A 17,255-nucleotide genomic window follows, 5' to 3' on the forward strand; every position below is an offset into this window, starting at 1 on the left:
AAGTTATTTAGGTGGTAAATCTATCTGCCTGAAAACGCGGTGATTTAGAATTTCTAAAAATTCATCATTTTTTTCTTTTTTTTGTAAATAAACGCAAAACTTATCAGCCAAAATTTACCACTAAAATGAAGTACAACATGTGGGGAAAAAAACAAATCTCAGAATCGCTTTGATAAGTAACAGCGTTCAAAAGTTATTACCACAGGAAGAGACACTGGTCAAATTTAAAAAAAAAGTTGCGAGCCTTAACCTGCAAACAGGCTGCGTCCTTAAGGGGTTAAAGGAGTTTTCCCAACCACAACCATAATAAAAACCTACCTGCTGGGCTGGGCAGGGCTTTAACCAAAAAAAACAAAAAAACAAACAAAACACCTCCTTAGTCGCTCTGTGTGTCCCACACCACGATCCATTGGAGCCGTGCCCCTGTTTGTGAACTGTACAGGTAACAAACCTCTATTTCTTGATTGTGAAATAAAATTAGAAGAAAGAATTTCCCTCAGAGATATGATCTCTTTCATGTGTGAGCTATTCCTTAAAATACTCTGGACCTAGAAGAGAAATTCCACAACACTTTCTAATTGTTTTTTTAATTGAATGTCAGACACATATGGCTTACTCTACATATAAGAGGTGAACCCAAACGCACACTGCTCGATCTGGGTTATTTATTAGAATAATTCTAGGTTATTAACACTTAACTGGCTAAACCCTTCTCAGGAGTAAGGGTGTGTGAGCAGCTATGTCCCATGCAATCCTACAAGGCTCAGAGTCCGTGAATGATGGACTAAGATGGTGATGAAACCAGAGGATGAATTATGTCCACACGGGTCAGTGCCTAATGGAAACTCTTTCTAAGCCAGTCTTATGAACTGTCCCACAAGCACCGGACGGAAGGAGCAGTTCTCTCCAGTGTTGTTACAATAACTTTTCCCCTTTCAGTTCTTCAAAGTTCCAAGCTTAAGTTTAGCGAAGTCTTCTGCCAGTCTTATCGCTTCAGGAAGACATGTCAAGTTCTTGCCTGTGGCCTGTGCGGATGTATCCTTCCCTCCACCCTTACCATCCATCAGGTCAGTCACTTGTTGGACCCACTCATTGGCTTTGAGGCCTGCATCTACAGTTTCCTGTGGAGGGGAAGAGAAAAAAAAAAAGGGGATGGTCAGACCTCTATAGCTTCAGTATTAAACTCTTGTAAAGCCACAACCACACTGACCCCAATTCCCACACTCAATCTAGGTTACACAGTGCAAGTTTCTTACCTGGGGAACCTGGCATAAGCAGGTAATTTTTCCAGCTTCATTGTCCACAGCAAATATAATGGCTGCAGTCTTTGGAGACTGGGACTTTAAGAGTTTCAAAGATTCATTTAGAGCCTAAAATGAGACAAAACACAAGTGTTTAAAGACCCTGCAGACAGGGCAACACAAGGCTTAACGTTTTGGGATGAACAGACCTTAGCCGATGCTCCAGCTTCCATCTCTAGTACAAGAAGGGGTTGGTTTGGGTTTTCAGCAATCAGCTGTTTGGTCTTCTCCAAAACCTAAACAGATATCAGGATAACAGGTTAACATGGCAAAAGGGAGAAAGCCATACAATACATACAGAGAATACAGCCTATATGACACACACCCGCTTTTGGATGTCAGCTTTGCAAGCACGATCCAAGTCATCCATTGTCTTTTTAAGGGATTTGAGCATCTCTCGAAGTTCGTCCTTCTGCCACTGTGAGATGACAGCTGTAGCCAGGGTCTGAGGAAATACAACAAGAAGGTGAGAGAGGTAAAGACAGAATATAGTACAGGGTATTGTGGGGTGCTCATACCTCACTGAGGTCAGCAATCTCCTTCTGCACATCCTTGTTGGGGGTGGTCTGCTGTTTTACTTTGGCTTCCAGTTGAGCAAGGGCAGCTTTCAGGGTTTCTTGCCTCCGCACTGCCTGCAAAGGCAGATAACTTTATTATGTATCAATACCAGGGATTTTGAACCATTCTCAATATGATAAACATACCTTCTGTGCCTCAGCTCCTGTTAGGGCCACAATTCTACGAATACCCTTAGCAATGGCTTCTTCTGTGACAATGACAAACTGTCCTGCATGCGCAGAGTTCCGCAGATGTCTGGAAACGATTTCAATATAATCAGAAACCATTACAGAACATAAACTGCAACATGTGCCCAACCACCAACCAATTACTCACGTTCCACCACAGAACTCGATAGAGGTCACAGAACCTGCAGGGCCAGAGGGGTCAGCCAGCAGATCTTCTACAGGGATCCCTACAGACACTACACGTACAGGGTCTGGATAGGTCTCATCAAATACAGCACGCAGCCCTTGAATTGCTTTAGCAGCTGCCAATGGGCAGTCCAAGCCATAGACAGTCTGTGCAAAGAAATATAGATGCATTAGTCACTAAACAAGGATGCTAATCAGTGTATGAGGGTACAATGGTTTAGGGTTAGTGACATCTCGTTCACCTTTTTCTCTTGAATCAGCTGATTTGCAATTTCCTCTGATCTGCGGATTTCCTTTGTACTCATGGCCCCTTTTGCTGTGAAGTCAAACCTAAGCCTGTCTGGAGCAACCAAAGATCCCCTCTGATCTGCCTCTCCAAGGACTGAGCGTAAGGCAAAGTTTAGAATGTGGGTGGCTGTGTGGTTACTCATAACCGGACGTCGTCTCGTCTACAATGACAGTTATTACAAGATGATAGTTTTCTGCATTTCCTTATAAATATTTACATTCAATACGGAGAGTATTCAGACCCCTTTTAAATTTTCATTCTTTGTTCCATTGCAGCCAATTGGTAAAATACATTCTGTTTTTGCCTACTAATGTACACTCTGCACCCCATCTTGACTGAAAAAAACAGAAATGTAGATATTTTTTGTTATTTAAGAAAAATTGAAATATCACATGGTCATAAGTATTACAGATCCTTTACTGTGACACTCATATTTAACTCACATGTTGTCCATTTCTTTCTGATCCTCCTTGAGATTGTGCTACTCCATTATTAGAGTCCAGCTGTGTTTAATTAACTTGATGGGACCGAATTAGGAAAGGCATATACCTCTCTATATATGAAATCACAGGGCATGTCAGAGCAAATGGGAATCATGAGGTCTGAGGAACTGCCCAAGTAGCTCAGAGACAGAATTGTGGCATGGCACAGATCTGGCCAAGGCTACAAAGTAATTTCTGCAGCACTCAAGGTTCCTAAAAGTACAGCTGTAGGAGCAAGATGACTGGTTGCAATTGAAGGAAAGATGAATGCAGCATATCCTGGATGAAAACCTCTGAGTATTCTGGAGCTCAAACTTTGCCACAGATTCACCTGCCAACAAGACAATGACCCTAAGCACACAGCTAAAATAACAAAGCAGTGGCTTCAGAACAACTCTGTGACCAGTCTCTGCCACCAACCATCCAACCTGAGGGAACTGGAGAGGATCTGCAAGGAAGAATGGGAGAGGATCTCCAAATCCAGGTGTGAAAAACTTGCTCCATCATTCTCAAAAAGACGAAGAAGAAGGTTCTTCTTCTCAATACTGAGTAAAGGGTCTAAATACTCATGACCATGTGATATTTCCGTTTTTCAAATGTAGAAAAATATCTACATTTCATTTTTTTTCCATCAAGATGGAATGTAGAGTGTTCATTAATGGAAAAAAAAAAAAAACAACCCTTTTTGATCTTGCCAATTGACTCCAATGAGATATGGTGTGAAAAATTTAAAAGGGTCTAAGTAATTTTCCTAACCACTGTACGTAGCTCCCATCAATTTCTGCAGCGCTGTACAGGCCATGGGTTACATGAACAAAATAAGACAGAACAGAGCAATAACATTACTCAACTGAAAGGAAAATGAGAGTGCTGCTCACGAGAGCTTACAATCCAGTAAATGAGGAAGAACCATATGCTTACCTCATCAACATAAAGATGTACACGGTCACCGACCTTCAGGGTGCCATACACTGTGCCAACATGCAGGACGTACCCGCCACGGATCTGTGTGTTTCTTACACTGAACTCTGTTTTCTATAAAGAACATATAGGATTCATAAATAGCAACATACTGTCTGTTTCCTCAAAGCTACAGCAAGATGAGAAGCTCTAAACTATCATATAATGTCTCCACTTGACCATTCTAAATAGCAGTGAAGAATAAAAAGTGACTTGTGACCTTGTCTGACCGTTCATCCATCAACACATGTACAGTAACCAGGACTCACATCTTCGCTGCTGTCGTCCTCCCGGACCATGTATCCTTCATCAAACGTCTGTCCTCCTTGTTCTGCATAGAAGCAAGTCTTATCCAAAACCAGACCACACTCTTGCCCAGTGCTGACTTCGTCCACAAAAGTCTTCTCCCTGCGGATTGCCTTCACAGTGGCCTCCACTCCTTCAAATTCTTCAGAGCAGCAGAAAAACAAAAACATTCTTTAAGTCATTACCAAGACTCACTATCGCCAAGGAAATCTTATCAAGGATAGGTATAACAGACAGTCACATTGGAGAGATCTTTCCCTCATCTTACCATAGATGCCTTCAGAATTAGATGAGTAATTGTACTTTGGGGAATCATCTGTTGGTTCCAGACCTCGGGAGCGCAGCTCTTCAATGGCATAGATATCCAACATCAGCAGATCCTCATCTCCTGATCCCTTTCCTTGAGACTTGAGCTATGACAGGACACATCATATGATAGGTAAGTTTTATCTGAAGTGTCAGAGGAAAACTTCTAGTTGCTTATGGCAACCAGAGTACAGCTTTCATTTTCTAAATGTGGTAAAATGAAAGCGGAGCTCCGAATGGTTGTCACAGGTAACTACAACAGTTCTGCTCTCAGACGCCTTGATAAATCTCAGATTGAATGCTATCTAAACATCCTCCAAGAGCACCCTCTCCAAATCCAGAAGCAATTTGTTATTGTGCAATGCATTTTCCAGCACTATGGAGATGGCGCCCCATGTTACAAGGAAAAAGTCATGAAGTGGTTCAGTGAAAACAACAAGATTTTAGGTCCATGGCCATGAAACTCCTCAGATCTCAATCTAATTTAAAAACTGTGGTCGATCCTCTAAAAGAGGAGCAAACAAAAACAAAAAAATTGTGCGAACTCATTCTTGCTTCAGTGTATGGAGATATGGCCCAAAGGCTGATACACAGAGTCCAGCATGAATTTCTTTAACCCCTACGGGGCTCAGCCTCTTTTGGCCTTAAGGACGCGGCCCCATTTTTAATATCTGGCCTGTGTCACTATAAGTGCTTATAGCTTTGGAACGATACAAGATATCCAGGGGATTTTGAGATTTTTTTTTTCCATAACTAAAAACAAAAGTTATCATCCAAATTTTTAAACTAATTTAAAGTACAATTTGGCAAAAATTTGGAAAAATTCTTTATTTTCAACATTCTAAATTCTCTACTTTTGATGCAGATAGTCAAAGCACCCAAATAAATTCATAACTTACATTTCCCAAATGTCTGCTTTATGTTGGATGGTTTTTTAAGATTCCACATATTTTACTAGAATGTTATGAGGCTCAGAGTTTAGGTATCATTTTTCACATTTTTTGTAAAATCACCAAAACCCGTATTTAGATGGACCTGCTCAAATTCTAATTGACACAGAGGCCTAAATAACAACAAGACTCAAATTACCCCATTATGGAAACTACACCCCTCAACATATGAAAAACCACTTTTAAGAAGTTTGTTAACCCTTTACGTGTTTTATAGGGGTTAAAACAAAATGGAGGTGTGGTCTACAAATTGTAATATTTTTTCACAATACACCCATTTTGGGTGGAAAATTAAACATTTACAATGGATTAAATGAAAAAAGGCTCCACAAAGTTTGTTACCCAATTTCTCCTGAGTACACGATACCTCATATGTGGTGGTATCCTGCTGTATGGGCGCACGGCCGGGCATAGAAGGGAAGGAGGCGCCATCCAGATCAGATTTGATATGTCACATTGTACAGGCTATCATTTTTTTCTTTTTTTAATGTGCACCTATAGGGGCTTATTTCTTTTGCCACATGAGATGCACTTTTCTGGTACGTAATTTTGAGGCATCTATAGCTAATTGGGGAGATTGTTGGTGGAGGAAATAAAAATCAATTTTTAGGAAAAATTTTCTGTGCTTTTTTTGCCTGTTAACCATACCATAAAAATAGTATATTATTTTTATTCTATGGGTCGCCACGATTATGAAAATACCTCGTTTATATAGACTTTATTTTTTCCCATTTTTACTGAATAAAAAGTAATTTGGCAAAAAGGTTGTTAATTTTAGCATCATATGCATAACTTTTTTTATTTTTCGCCTCACAAATCTGTTTAAGGGTTTATTTTTTGCGAGAAGGATTGTTCTTTTTAGTGGTCTTATTTTAGAGTGCATAACATCTTTTAAATCACTTTTTAGAGCAATTTTTATAGAATATTAATTATTTTTTTGGATTTTTTTTACTGGGTTCACTTTGCGGATCGAATAACGATTCTTTTTTATTATGCAGATTGTTACGGACGCAGCGATACCAAATACGTGGGGGTTTTAATGAAGGGTATTAATTAAAAATTATCCTTTTTTGGAACTTTTTGCTGTTTTTTTTTCCTCCGGCATTTACCGTGCGGGTCCAGTAATAATTCTGTTTTATTATACAGATTGTTACGGACGCGGCAATACCAAATATGCAGGGGTTTTTTTGTGTTTGTTTTTTTTATACTTAATTAAGTGTTTTTATGGGAAAGTGACATTTTAGGGGCTTATATTTTTATGTATTTATTTTTTATTTATTATAATGTGTAGTGTTTAGTGTTTTTACTTTTACTTACTTGAACTAGCAATGCTCTGATCGCTGGTACAAGTTCCATACACTGCTCTACAATGCTATTTTATTGTAGAGCAGTGTAAACTGTCTGAGCATGCAGGCGCATGCTCAGACACTTTACAGTCAGACCCAGAAGGGGTCTGACTGCCTCAGTCATCGGGCAGCTCCGGGGCACATGGCAGTCCCCGGAGCTGCCCAGAAGAGGATCCTCCGGTAAGCGACGCAGGGGATCCGATCCATGCTTGGCCGCAGTGTGTAAGGGGTTAACACCCATGATCGGAGTCGGCTGCGATCGCGGGTGTTGCAGCGAGGTGTCAGCTGTGCTAGACTGCTTCTGGTGCTGGCTCAGTTCGTGAGCCGGTGCCAGCAGCAGGGCGTTATAGCATTAGCATCTAGCCGCGGGGACGTACTATAACGTCCTGGTGCGCCTAGGGGTTATCTTTATGTATTTGTTTATGTTTTAAAAATGTATGAATGGTCTTTCTACCTGGGCAGCCTTTCTCTCCTCTTCAAAGCTCTCCATATCCACTTTTAGGCCTCGCTCCTCTGCAATCAGGCCAGTCAGATCCACAGGGAATCCATAGGTGTCATATAGGAGCCATGCAGTGTCACCTGGGAGAGGAATACAGGGACTCTAGAGTACTTCCATAACCTGCCAACCAGGTAAGCAAGCTGCTACACTTACCAGGAATGGTCTTGCTCTCCCCCAGGCTCTGTATTTTCCGGTCCAGGATACGTCGTCCCCTGTTTAGAGTTTTTAGGAACTGAGTTTCCTCCTCATTAATGATGTCCTTCACCATGTCAGGGTCTTTCTTAAGTTCAGGGAAAGCATCACCCTGGACAAGCAGAAAAAGGACAAAATTGCAGCCAGCAGAAGATACAACGCGAGGAGAAGATATTGTGAGATATTTACCAGTGACTGGACAACAACATCAACAAGAGTAGCAAAGAATCCTTTGGATGCATTGAGTTTTTCATGTGCGTATCTCACAGCGCGGCGAAGGATTCGACGCAAAACATATCTGAAACCAATGATTAGAGAAGCGAGACAATGACTCCTCCAGTACATACAGAAGCAGAAATATGGCATCACTCCAAAGAATTGTGGAAAAAATTGTGATAGACATAGATAGCAATATTTATCTAGAGTACTTACCCACGGCCAGTATTGTCAGGTCTCCCGCCATCAGCAAGGGCAACTGTGATTGTCCTCGCATGATCTGCGAGCACTCTGTATGCCATGTCTATGCCATCTTCATCCTCGGCACCCACTTTTCCAGAATAGGGTCTTGCTCCAGTGCCCTGCGACAAAAAGATTTATAGCTAAGACGTTTATGAGATAGCTGGTTCTCCAAGCTATAAGACGACACCAAAAAAAAAAAAAAAAAAAAAAACACACCTTTAAAAAAAACAGACACCTAACAAGCCAGGAATGCTGCGAAAATTCAGCTCTAAAATCAATCAAATCGGTAGATAGCAGAACATTTTGGGGTACATGCAGGTAATCTGGATTTTTTTGGGGAGAAACCCAGTTAAAAACAACACAGAAAATCCGTACACACAGGTGCAGATTTTTAACATTGCAGCAGAATATGGATATAGGAGGAGGACATTTATCAGCGCTTCTACGTCTGTTTTCTAGATACTTGCCAAATAGCATAGGACTTAATTGTTTCTTTATTAAGCAGCAGATATTCTGCACAAAAAGGCGTGCACTGGAATGTGTGCTTTACTGTGGAGCGATTTGTGCAGTAGTATTTGAGTTTATCAGCGACTAGTGGGTTTCCTTCATAGAGGTCTCCAGTAGAGACACAGATCAGTCACAGCTGTCAGTCATCAGGCTACAATTTGATCCTTACAAGTGCCCAGGTGAGAAAAGAGCTGAAAAGACTCAAAGTGGGCAAGGCTACAGGACCAGATGGTATCAGTGCAAGATTAATCAAGACCTGTGGTGATCAGCTTTGTGGCATCATTGCACATATGTTCAACATGAGCCTGGAGTTGGGAAGGGTACCACAACTGTGGAAAACATCTTGTGTGGTACCAGTTCCAAAAACACTTCACCCATCGGACCTCAACAGCTACAGACCGGTGGCATTAACATCCCATTTGATGAAGGTCTTCGAGAGGTTGGTTCTCACACATCTCCGCCCTCTAGTGAGCTCATCTATGGACGCCCTACAGTTTGCTTATCGGCCAGGCATTGGTGTAGATGATGCCATCATCCACCTACTACATCGAACTCTTTCTCACTTGGAGAAACCTGGGAACACTGTGAGAATAATGTTCTTTGATTTCTCCAGTGCTTTCAATACCATACAGCCAGGGCTACTAAGAGACAAACTGGATCTGGCTGGAGTGGACCACCATCTCTCTAGTTGGATCCTAGACTACCTCACAAACCGACCTCAATATGTGAGAGCCCAGGATTGTGTGTCGGATACTGTGATGAGTAGTACAGGTGCACCTCAAGGTACAGTTCTGGCTCCCTTCCTCTTCACATTGTACACAGCAGACTTCAGGTACAATTCATGTAGCTGCCACCTCCAGAAGTTCTGATGACTCTGCAATAGTAGGCCTCATTACAGGTGAGAACGACAGGGAGTACAAAGAACTGATCCGGAAATTTGTGGACTGGTGCCAGCGAAACCACCTTAGGATTAATGCTGGGAAGACCAAGGAGATGGTGATGGACTTTCGTAAGCACAGTCCTCCTTCTCAACCGGTGGTCATCCATGGGACGGACATTGAGGCAGTGAAGTCTTATAAGTACTTGGGTGTCCTCCTCAACAATAAACTGGAGTGGGCAGAGAACATAAACGCACTTCACAGGAGGGGTCAGAGCCGGCTACACCTGCTGAGGAGGCTGAGGGCATTCGGAGTGCGGGGGGCTCTTCTTAAGACCTTCTTCAACTCTGTAGTGGCACCAGCCTTCTTCTTTGGCATAGTCTGTTGGGGAAGCAGCATCTCAGCTAGGGAAAGGAGCAGACTGGACAAACTGATTAGGAAAGCCAGTTCTGTCCTGGGGGGTCCTCTTGACAGTGCAGGTGGTAGCTGAGAGGAGGACACTGGGTAAGTTGAAGTCTATTCTGGAGAATAGCTCCCATCCCTTGCATGAGACTGTGGTGGCATTGGGGAGCACCTTCAGTGACCGACTGCTTCACCCCAAATGTGAGAGGGAGCGTTATCGTAAGTCATTCCTCCCCGCTGCCATCAGGCTGTTCAACAAACAAGGCCCAAACAGAAGTAACCTGCGCCCCCCATCTAACCAGTCCCTGCAGGTCCCATCCACAGACTAAACATCAAACTGCCGATCATTGCTTGTCTCTTTTATGTCTTTTTATCCCCCTTTTATTTTTGTTCATTTATCCCTAATATTATTGTTGTCATAGTTTGTACTTCACTCTCTGTACCCTCTCTGCTGCTGTAACGCTGTGAATTTCCCCACTGTGGGACTAATAAAGGATTATCTTATCTTATCTTATTATACATGAAAATAAGAATTGAACAAATCTAATAAGAGGGCCGGTGCCAATCATGAAATATTCGGGTGAGAGATGAAAACCTATAGCCAACAAGGCTGGCTATTAATGTGGGGTCAAAATGGGAACATATAGATCTATAGAGGGGAAAAAAAAAAAAAAAAAGAAGAAGTGCTACCTTATTACGGTGCATGGACCAGCCATTAACAGTATCCCCATGTGAAGAATACAGATAAATATTTTTTCTTAGTCCTGCTGCTACCCAACAATGTCTGCAGCTTTGTATAGACAAAATTGCTGACAGATTCCCCTATGTCCTCATTTTATGTTTCTTGTTCTGCTGCTATTGGTAACACAAGAGATGGCCATTAAATCCGGAATGGTAGCGATTGAACTTCTAGGTTACACAGCAGTCCTTTATGTGTACATGAAGTTATAGTACATGCTTTATTGTATACAGGCCTTTTTAACAAAAGGAAATTTACCATCAAAATCAGGGACAGACCAGGGATCATAGATCCAGGCACTGTGACTGTGGTAGTTTTCTTATATTTGCTATCCTATGACCTCCTTCCATCTAAAATACAATTTTAAAATGATATGCTAATGTACCTGAAGGGCTCCAATGCCCCTCAGTGCTGTAACTTCACTGTCTGTTACAGTGAGCAAAGCAGGTCTTTCCTGCACTACCTACACCTTCTAGCTTACACAGGTAGAGAGCGGGGGATGGGGCGAGACATGTTCTGCTCATTTTGACAGACTGAATCTTTAGTACTGAGGGGCTCTGGTAACGCACCCAAAGCCCTTATGGCTCATTACCATAATTTTAAAAAGTTGATTTTTGAAGGAAGGAGGCCATATATAACAAAGATTATAAAAAGATTACCCCAGTGCCTGATCTACGAGTATTGAGCCCCTGGTTTATCATGCTTGATTTTGATGGTAGATTTTAATTTATTATACCAATCATTGCTGACTATATAAAGAGTTCAGATCATTAGTCTAAATACATGGAAATGCTGCTTTGGGATTGACTGGAATGGTAGATATGATGGAACTTTTATTTAGTTCAATGTACAGTCATAGGTTTTGGTGTGCCCATTTGTGGGGTACCATGAACTTCCAATTGAAGTTACAATAAAATGGGCATCCATAGCGATATGTTTAAAGCTACAGCATTAAAAACATAGGTCAGCGGAAAAGATCAGTGCTGCCTGTACCTTCTGGATGGCATCGAAATAGGGAACAAAGAGGTCAGTGTCGTAATTGGACATCTTGGTCTGCAGCACGGATACCAGTCTCTCCAGCCCCATCCCTGTGTCAATACTTTTTTTGGGCAGTGGTTTTAGGCTCCCATCACTTTCCCTATGAAAAAAAAAAAAGTTATTTAGGCACTAGACATTGTGCATATTTAGAGAGGACCCGATACCATTCCTGTCCGTTATGCCATGAGGTGGTGGGGACAAGTCTTTTTAATGGCCACTTTCACTGACAGGGTTTAGCATCAGTAATTTGAAGCCATAAACAGTAGTTAAACCTACAGAGATTTATTTTAGTTGTTGCAAATATTTTAAAGTCTAATTTGATAATTTCGGTGTGAATCAGCGCAACAAACAAACCACTGTACACAACACTTTTCAAAAGTGGGCAGATCTGCAAGAAAATGCAAATGCAACTAGGCACATAATGTCTCGGAATCATATTTAGTAACTTTGGATACCGGACCTGGGCTTATATTGTTACCATTGAGACTCATATGCAACAACACAGGTTATCTACAAAGTTGCTTCTTTAAGATCACAGTTAATAATACTAGAACCACAGAGGAAAAGCATCAGACCAGATCAACAAATTTACCTGTTAAACTGAATGAACACCAGATTCCAGATCTCCAGCACATTGGGGTCGTCCATATTGACCAAGTGGGCAGCATCACGTCCCCCAATACGATCAAAGTGAATCTCACTGCAGGGTCCACAGGGGCCTGTGTCACCCATCTCCCAGAAGTTATCCTTCATGCTGCCTGGTAATATGCGGCTCTCTGGAAGCCTAGGAAGCAGGAGAAGTCGTGATTAATTCCCACATTGCCCCAACCCATCAAAAGACAGTTTCCACCCAACCCCTGACTACTTCATCTTACCCCAGATTTAGCCAGATCTGTTTACATTCCAAATCTGGATCCAGGCCAGCGGCCTCATTACCACCAAAGTAGGTGACATACAGTCGTTCAATGTCTATTCCAAACTCCTTGGTCAGAAGGTCCAGGGCCAGTTTACATGCCAGCTCCTATAGGGGTCAAAGCAGTGGTCATTACACAAATAAATAGTATTATTTCCACAGTATAACTGACAACAGGGCCTTACCTTGAAGTAGTCACCAAAAGACCAGGAACCCAACATTTCAAAAAAGGTGTGATGATAAACGTCCTTTCCCACATCATCCAGGTCGTTGTGCTTCCCTCCAGCACGGATGCACTTCTGGGTGTTGGCAGCACGGTTCAGCTTGGCCATTGGGTGGGAAGGGTCAATGGTGTTCAAGAAGATTGGTTTAAACTGGGGAAATGCAGAGAAGAGTCTATAACCCCCATTATCTGGAAAGCTTTTACTAGTGTAGAGCCAACTGCAGTTGACGCCCATAGATGCGGTCAAAGGGGCATTTCCCATAGCTGCACTTGGCTAGGAGGACATTTATCAGCGCTTCTACGTCTGTTTTCTAGATACTTGCCAAATATCATAGGACTTAATTGTTTCTTTATTAAGCAGCAGATATTCTGCACAAAAAGGCATGCACTGGAATGTGTGCTTTACAGTGGAGCGATTTGTGCAGTAGTATTTGAGTTTATCAGCGACTAGTGGGTTCCCTTCATAGAGGTCTCCAGTAGATGCGGTCAAAGGGGCATTTCCGCACTTGGCGGACACTCTCCATTATCAGATTATAACACAATCCTCCTCTCATAACCTGTGGACTGCAGGTACAGTGTCTGTCGAGGTCATGGCACCCTGGACTAACCACACACACACAAATTACAGGGATGAATGTAGAAAGTGGCTCTTATTTGGCAGTTTTTTTTTTTTGTTTTTTTTTTTTTAATTCTGGGCGTTTTTCACATTATGACGAGACATGAATCATGAATATCAGTAGGTAGCATATTCCTGATTTTACTATATAAAATGGAGTAACAACATCCACACCGAAAATTAAAAATGCCATTAAAAAAAACTGATAATGAACAACCATATTGTTCAGACGCCCTATAAGGTGCTTTGTATGTTTTGTTATTTTTTGTGTTGTTGTTTGAATTACCAAATAAATAAATTTAAAAAAAATTGTAAATAAAGTTGCCACAATCAGCTAAAGGACCCTCTCTAGCGCTGCGGCTGCAGGAATCTCATCAGGTGCTGAGTCCAGACTTCACAGCAGCTGAAAGGTTCCTATCACAGGGCACAGAACCGAGTGACTGTAATCTCCTGTTGGACACTAGTGCACCTCCCGCACTGCTCACATGCGGGGGAGGGGAGCTGTGCCACCCCCTACTCACTGTCAAGGCTCCATACAAAGTGCTGAGTAACAAGACAAATCCTCATCCCTACTACAGTAAGTGTGATTATAGCCTACCATCTTCACAATAACCAGAATGAGAATGTCTTCACAACATTTATACATCATTTCTGAGTGATGCTTATAGTCAATGAATGTTAATATTTTAATGTTAATAATTTGATATATTAAAATATGTTGTAAATACTACATAAAGAGCAAAGCAAGTAGACCCCTTATGGGGAGGGTGTCAAATTTCAGCAAATACTTGATACAGTTTGTCTAAGGAAAAGTTATACCTGTATTATTTCCTTCTCCGTTTTCTAAATCTCTGCTTGCTGTCCTACTATAGAAAGCTTCTATGTTTACTTCCAGTGAATAGAAACCTGTCCATGGTCAGGTGATGGACAGGCAGGTGCACGAGCCATTATTATCACACAGTAATCAGAGCCGTGGTGATATAACGGCTCATGCATCTGCGTGTTCATCACATCACCATGGACAGGTTTCTATCTACTGGAAGTAAACATAGAAGCTTTCTATAGAAGGACAGCAAGAAGAGATCTAGTAAACAGTGATGAATAGAAACAGAAAGTATATTGGAAATTTGGATAGCTTTTCTTTACACAACCCATACCAATGATTTGCTGAAAGTGGACAACCCCTTTAAATATTGGAAAGAATGCAAACATCCAGAACAATTCAGGATGAGTGGTAATGATGTAGCCTTGTCTACCACAATTATCATTGATTGCCCGGGCAAGAATTCTGCAGGTCCCTAAATCTCTCACTCCCCACCCCCTTGGAGTTTATAAGCCCAGACACTCACCTGGTTCATGCCAGCATTGGCGAATAGCAATGTGGGGTCATCGAGGGGGATGGTGGCTGAAGAGTGGACATAGGTGTGACCATTCTCCTTGAAGAAGTCAATAAACTTCTGTCGGATCTCGGAGGCTGTCAGTGACACTGTCATGTTGACTAATCTGCAAGAACATTATGTTATTCCAGTATGCCAGACATTTAAGAAGAACATGATAAAAAAACAATAGCGGAGGGTGACCTAAAGTCTTCCATTTCCCCATGGAACACATCACTTATTAAAAATAAATAAAGTCATGGAGATCTCCAGCTGCCAGGAAAAATCAAGTCCAAGCCCAAGGCTGGGGGCAGCTCCTTCCACAGCTGTTACCACTGCAGTGATGACCCCTTTATGCAGGTCCCAGTAGGGATCGCCTGCCCTCTGGGGCACTATGGCTCCACGTGTGAAAGGCATAGAGCGATCACTTGGGATAGTCCCTACATTTCTACATGTACCTGTATACCCGGCTGCTGACCGCTACTGCAGGCGGCGGCTGTAGATGACAAGACCTGCGCTACTTCCTCCGGCTTCACACGTTGTCTCCACACCGACAAGCAGAAAGCGCTGACAGTGGAAGGAATCCCCGCCTTTCACATCCGCTGATTGGTTAACAGACATTGTCTCTAGGCTTCTATTTGATGAGGGAGCCGCCAGTCAGCGACAACGAGGCTGCCGGCTGATGCAACTGGGGGCAAGCCATGGGTCATGTGACAGGGGGATTGCGGGGGTATAGTGAGGCACAGATAGAGGGAGAGAATGAGCCTGTGACATGCGGTAGTCTGGGATCATAGATTAAAACCAGCAGATGGCGCTCTTTATCCACTGCAGTTACTGGAAGGATCTTGTAGGTGTGCCCTCATGCTGCAGTGAGCCAGGAATTACTGCAAGGAAGAGGCAGTTTATACCATTAACCAGGGCGGATTAATAGCCCCCATAAGTCTGGAATTCACCTCTTACATGGTACCAGAATCAAGCTTTTTAGGGAATGGAGGACATGTCCCTTCTGCCTGCTTTCTATCTGCAGTTTTTTTTAGGTTTTGGAGGACCTTCAGAGGTCCTGAAATGGCTCATGTGTATTGAGAGCAGTAACAAGATTTCATGGGTGAAGGTCTTTCTCAGTATAAGGCTTAGGCCTCGGGCTACTGCCCAAACCAGCTCTGTTAATGCACTACTGCCATGAATCCTTTCCCGTGGTCAGAAGTGTAATTGGTCGAAGTACCAAATAGGCTCTTGACCCTGCCCTGGCATGGGTTTCTGTAACTGGCAGGCTTTGGGTTTGTTATTCCTTCCAACTGTCCAGGATTTAGCACTGTCTTGTCAATGGTGTAATGATGAAGCCATCAACTCACTATTAAACCTCAGCATCACTTCTGCCGTCTTCTGATTGGCACACAGGCATGGCAGGAAGGAGGAGAGGAGAGCTGCTGCAGTGGAACATGTAAAGATGGTTACATGATGTAAAAGAAAAAAATGGGCTGTTACCGAAAAGTAGATGGGAACTACAAAAATGCAGGCATTATATATTTGGTGGCTAGAGAAACGACAGCATCTCAAAGGGAGCCAACTATAATACATTTTTATTTATGTAGCACCATCATTCAGATTGTGGGGGACATATACAAACATAATAAAATGTTACAGGGCAATCATATGGTCAGATGACACAGGAGGTGACAGTGCTTGTATGATGGTCCAGCCAATATTTATAAGGTATCAAAATAAATACAGTAAAATAAGTAATGCTGCATGAGCCAGTCACCAGACGTTATCTTTATATGTAATGGACATGGGCCTGCAAAGTTAGGTGTGATTCACACGGCCAGCTGCTTATCTGGACTGGATCCCGGGCAAGCATAAGGCTGGGAGGAGGGGGGGAAGGGGTGAGCGCTATTCACCCCTCCTCCCTGCATAGGCGGAATTGTGACCACGTCCTATATTATGCAGCGTGGTCACTCAACTTCATGACAGCGCACAGTCACCAGGAGACACAGAAGTCTATGGGGGCCGTAATTGAGTCGCAAATCATGCGACCAGATCACGGCCCCCCATGATTGCCATCTGAATGAGGCATAACATGTATGAATTGAAGTTGTATGCAATTAGGTAATGTGATAGATCATCCTGAAGAGATTTTCAATGATGCTCTGATCCTGGGTTCAGTCCATAATCACGAGTATTAAGTGATTTTGTGGCTGGAACCAGCAGTGGGGTATAATACATAACCTTGCCATGTGGCCTCTGTAAAGCAAACCTGTAACCAGATATGTAGTTTTTAGCTGGTGGCAGGTTCCAATAAGTTATACTATGATTATTTAAAAAAATGCCTTTGTAAGCACTCTAAATCATTTCAGTATTTTATATAAATTGAAATCACATTACCTGCTTCCCTGCAAGCAGCGGGTCTGGTGAGGGGCAGCTGCAGCTTGTGTGTGCCTATATCTCCTCCTGCATTCTTTCTCTCCACCACACCATCCCCCTCCCTACCCTGCCTGCTCAATACATATGATCGGAAGTGGTGAGAGGGAGGGAGCTGGATAA

General features: G+C 42.5%; 1 protein-coding gene across 1 annotated transcript; it reads right to left on the reverse strand.

The window, feature by feature from the left end:
- Window positions 1-571: 571 nt before the first annotated feature.
- AARS1 (alanyl-tRNA synthetase 1) lies at window positions 572-15,330 on the reverse strand. The gene is made up of 21 exons (XM_072116999.1): window positions 15,173-15,330; window positions 14,688-14,841; window positions 12,685-12,873; window positions 12,462-12,607; window positions 12,179-12,370; window positions 11,542-11,686; window positions 7,996-8,141; window positions 7,753-7,861; window positions 7,525-7,675; window positions 7,327-7,451; window positions 4,539-4,683; window positions 4,234-4,412; window positions 3,926-4,039; window positions 2,476-2,682; window positions 2,196-2,380; window positions 2,006-2,114; window positions 1,820-1,933; window positions 1,627-1,746; window positions 1,451-1,537; window positions 1,257-1,370; window positions 572-1,121 (listed from the first exon to the last, which is right to left on the reverse strand). The coding sequence occupies exons 2-21, from the start codon at window positions 14,829-14,831 to the stop codon at window positions 936-938; spliced, it is 2,907 nt and encodes a 968-aa protein (XP_071973100.1). The 5' UTR covers window positions 14,832-14,841; window positions 15,173-15,330; the 3' UTR covers window positions 572-935.
- Between the last annotated feature and the right edge of the window lie 1,925 nt (window positions 15,331-17,255).

This window comes from Engystomops pustulosus, chromosome 7 (genome assembly GCF_040894005.1).
Source record: "Engystomops pustulosus chromosome 7, aEngPut4.maternal, whole genome shotgun sequence".
Lineage (NCBI taxonomy): Eukaryota > Metazoa > Chordata > Amphibia > Anura > Leptodactylidae > Engystomops > Engystomops pustulosus.

Coding starts and splice junctions, on each gene's coding strand:
- AARS1 (XM_072116999.1), bottom strand. CDS start 14,831: ATGACAGTGTCACTGACAGCCTCCGAGATCCGACAGAAGTTTATTGAC. Junction 12,874..14,687: donor CCAATGCTGGCATGAACCAG/GTGAGTGTCTGG, acceptor GCATTTCCCCAG/TTTAAACCAATCTTCTTGAA. Junction 8,142..11,541: donor ATTTCGATGCCATCCAGAAG/GTACAGGCAGCA, acceptor TTTTTGTCGCAG/GGCACTGGAGCAAGACCCTA.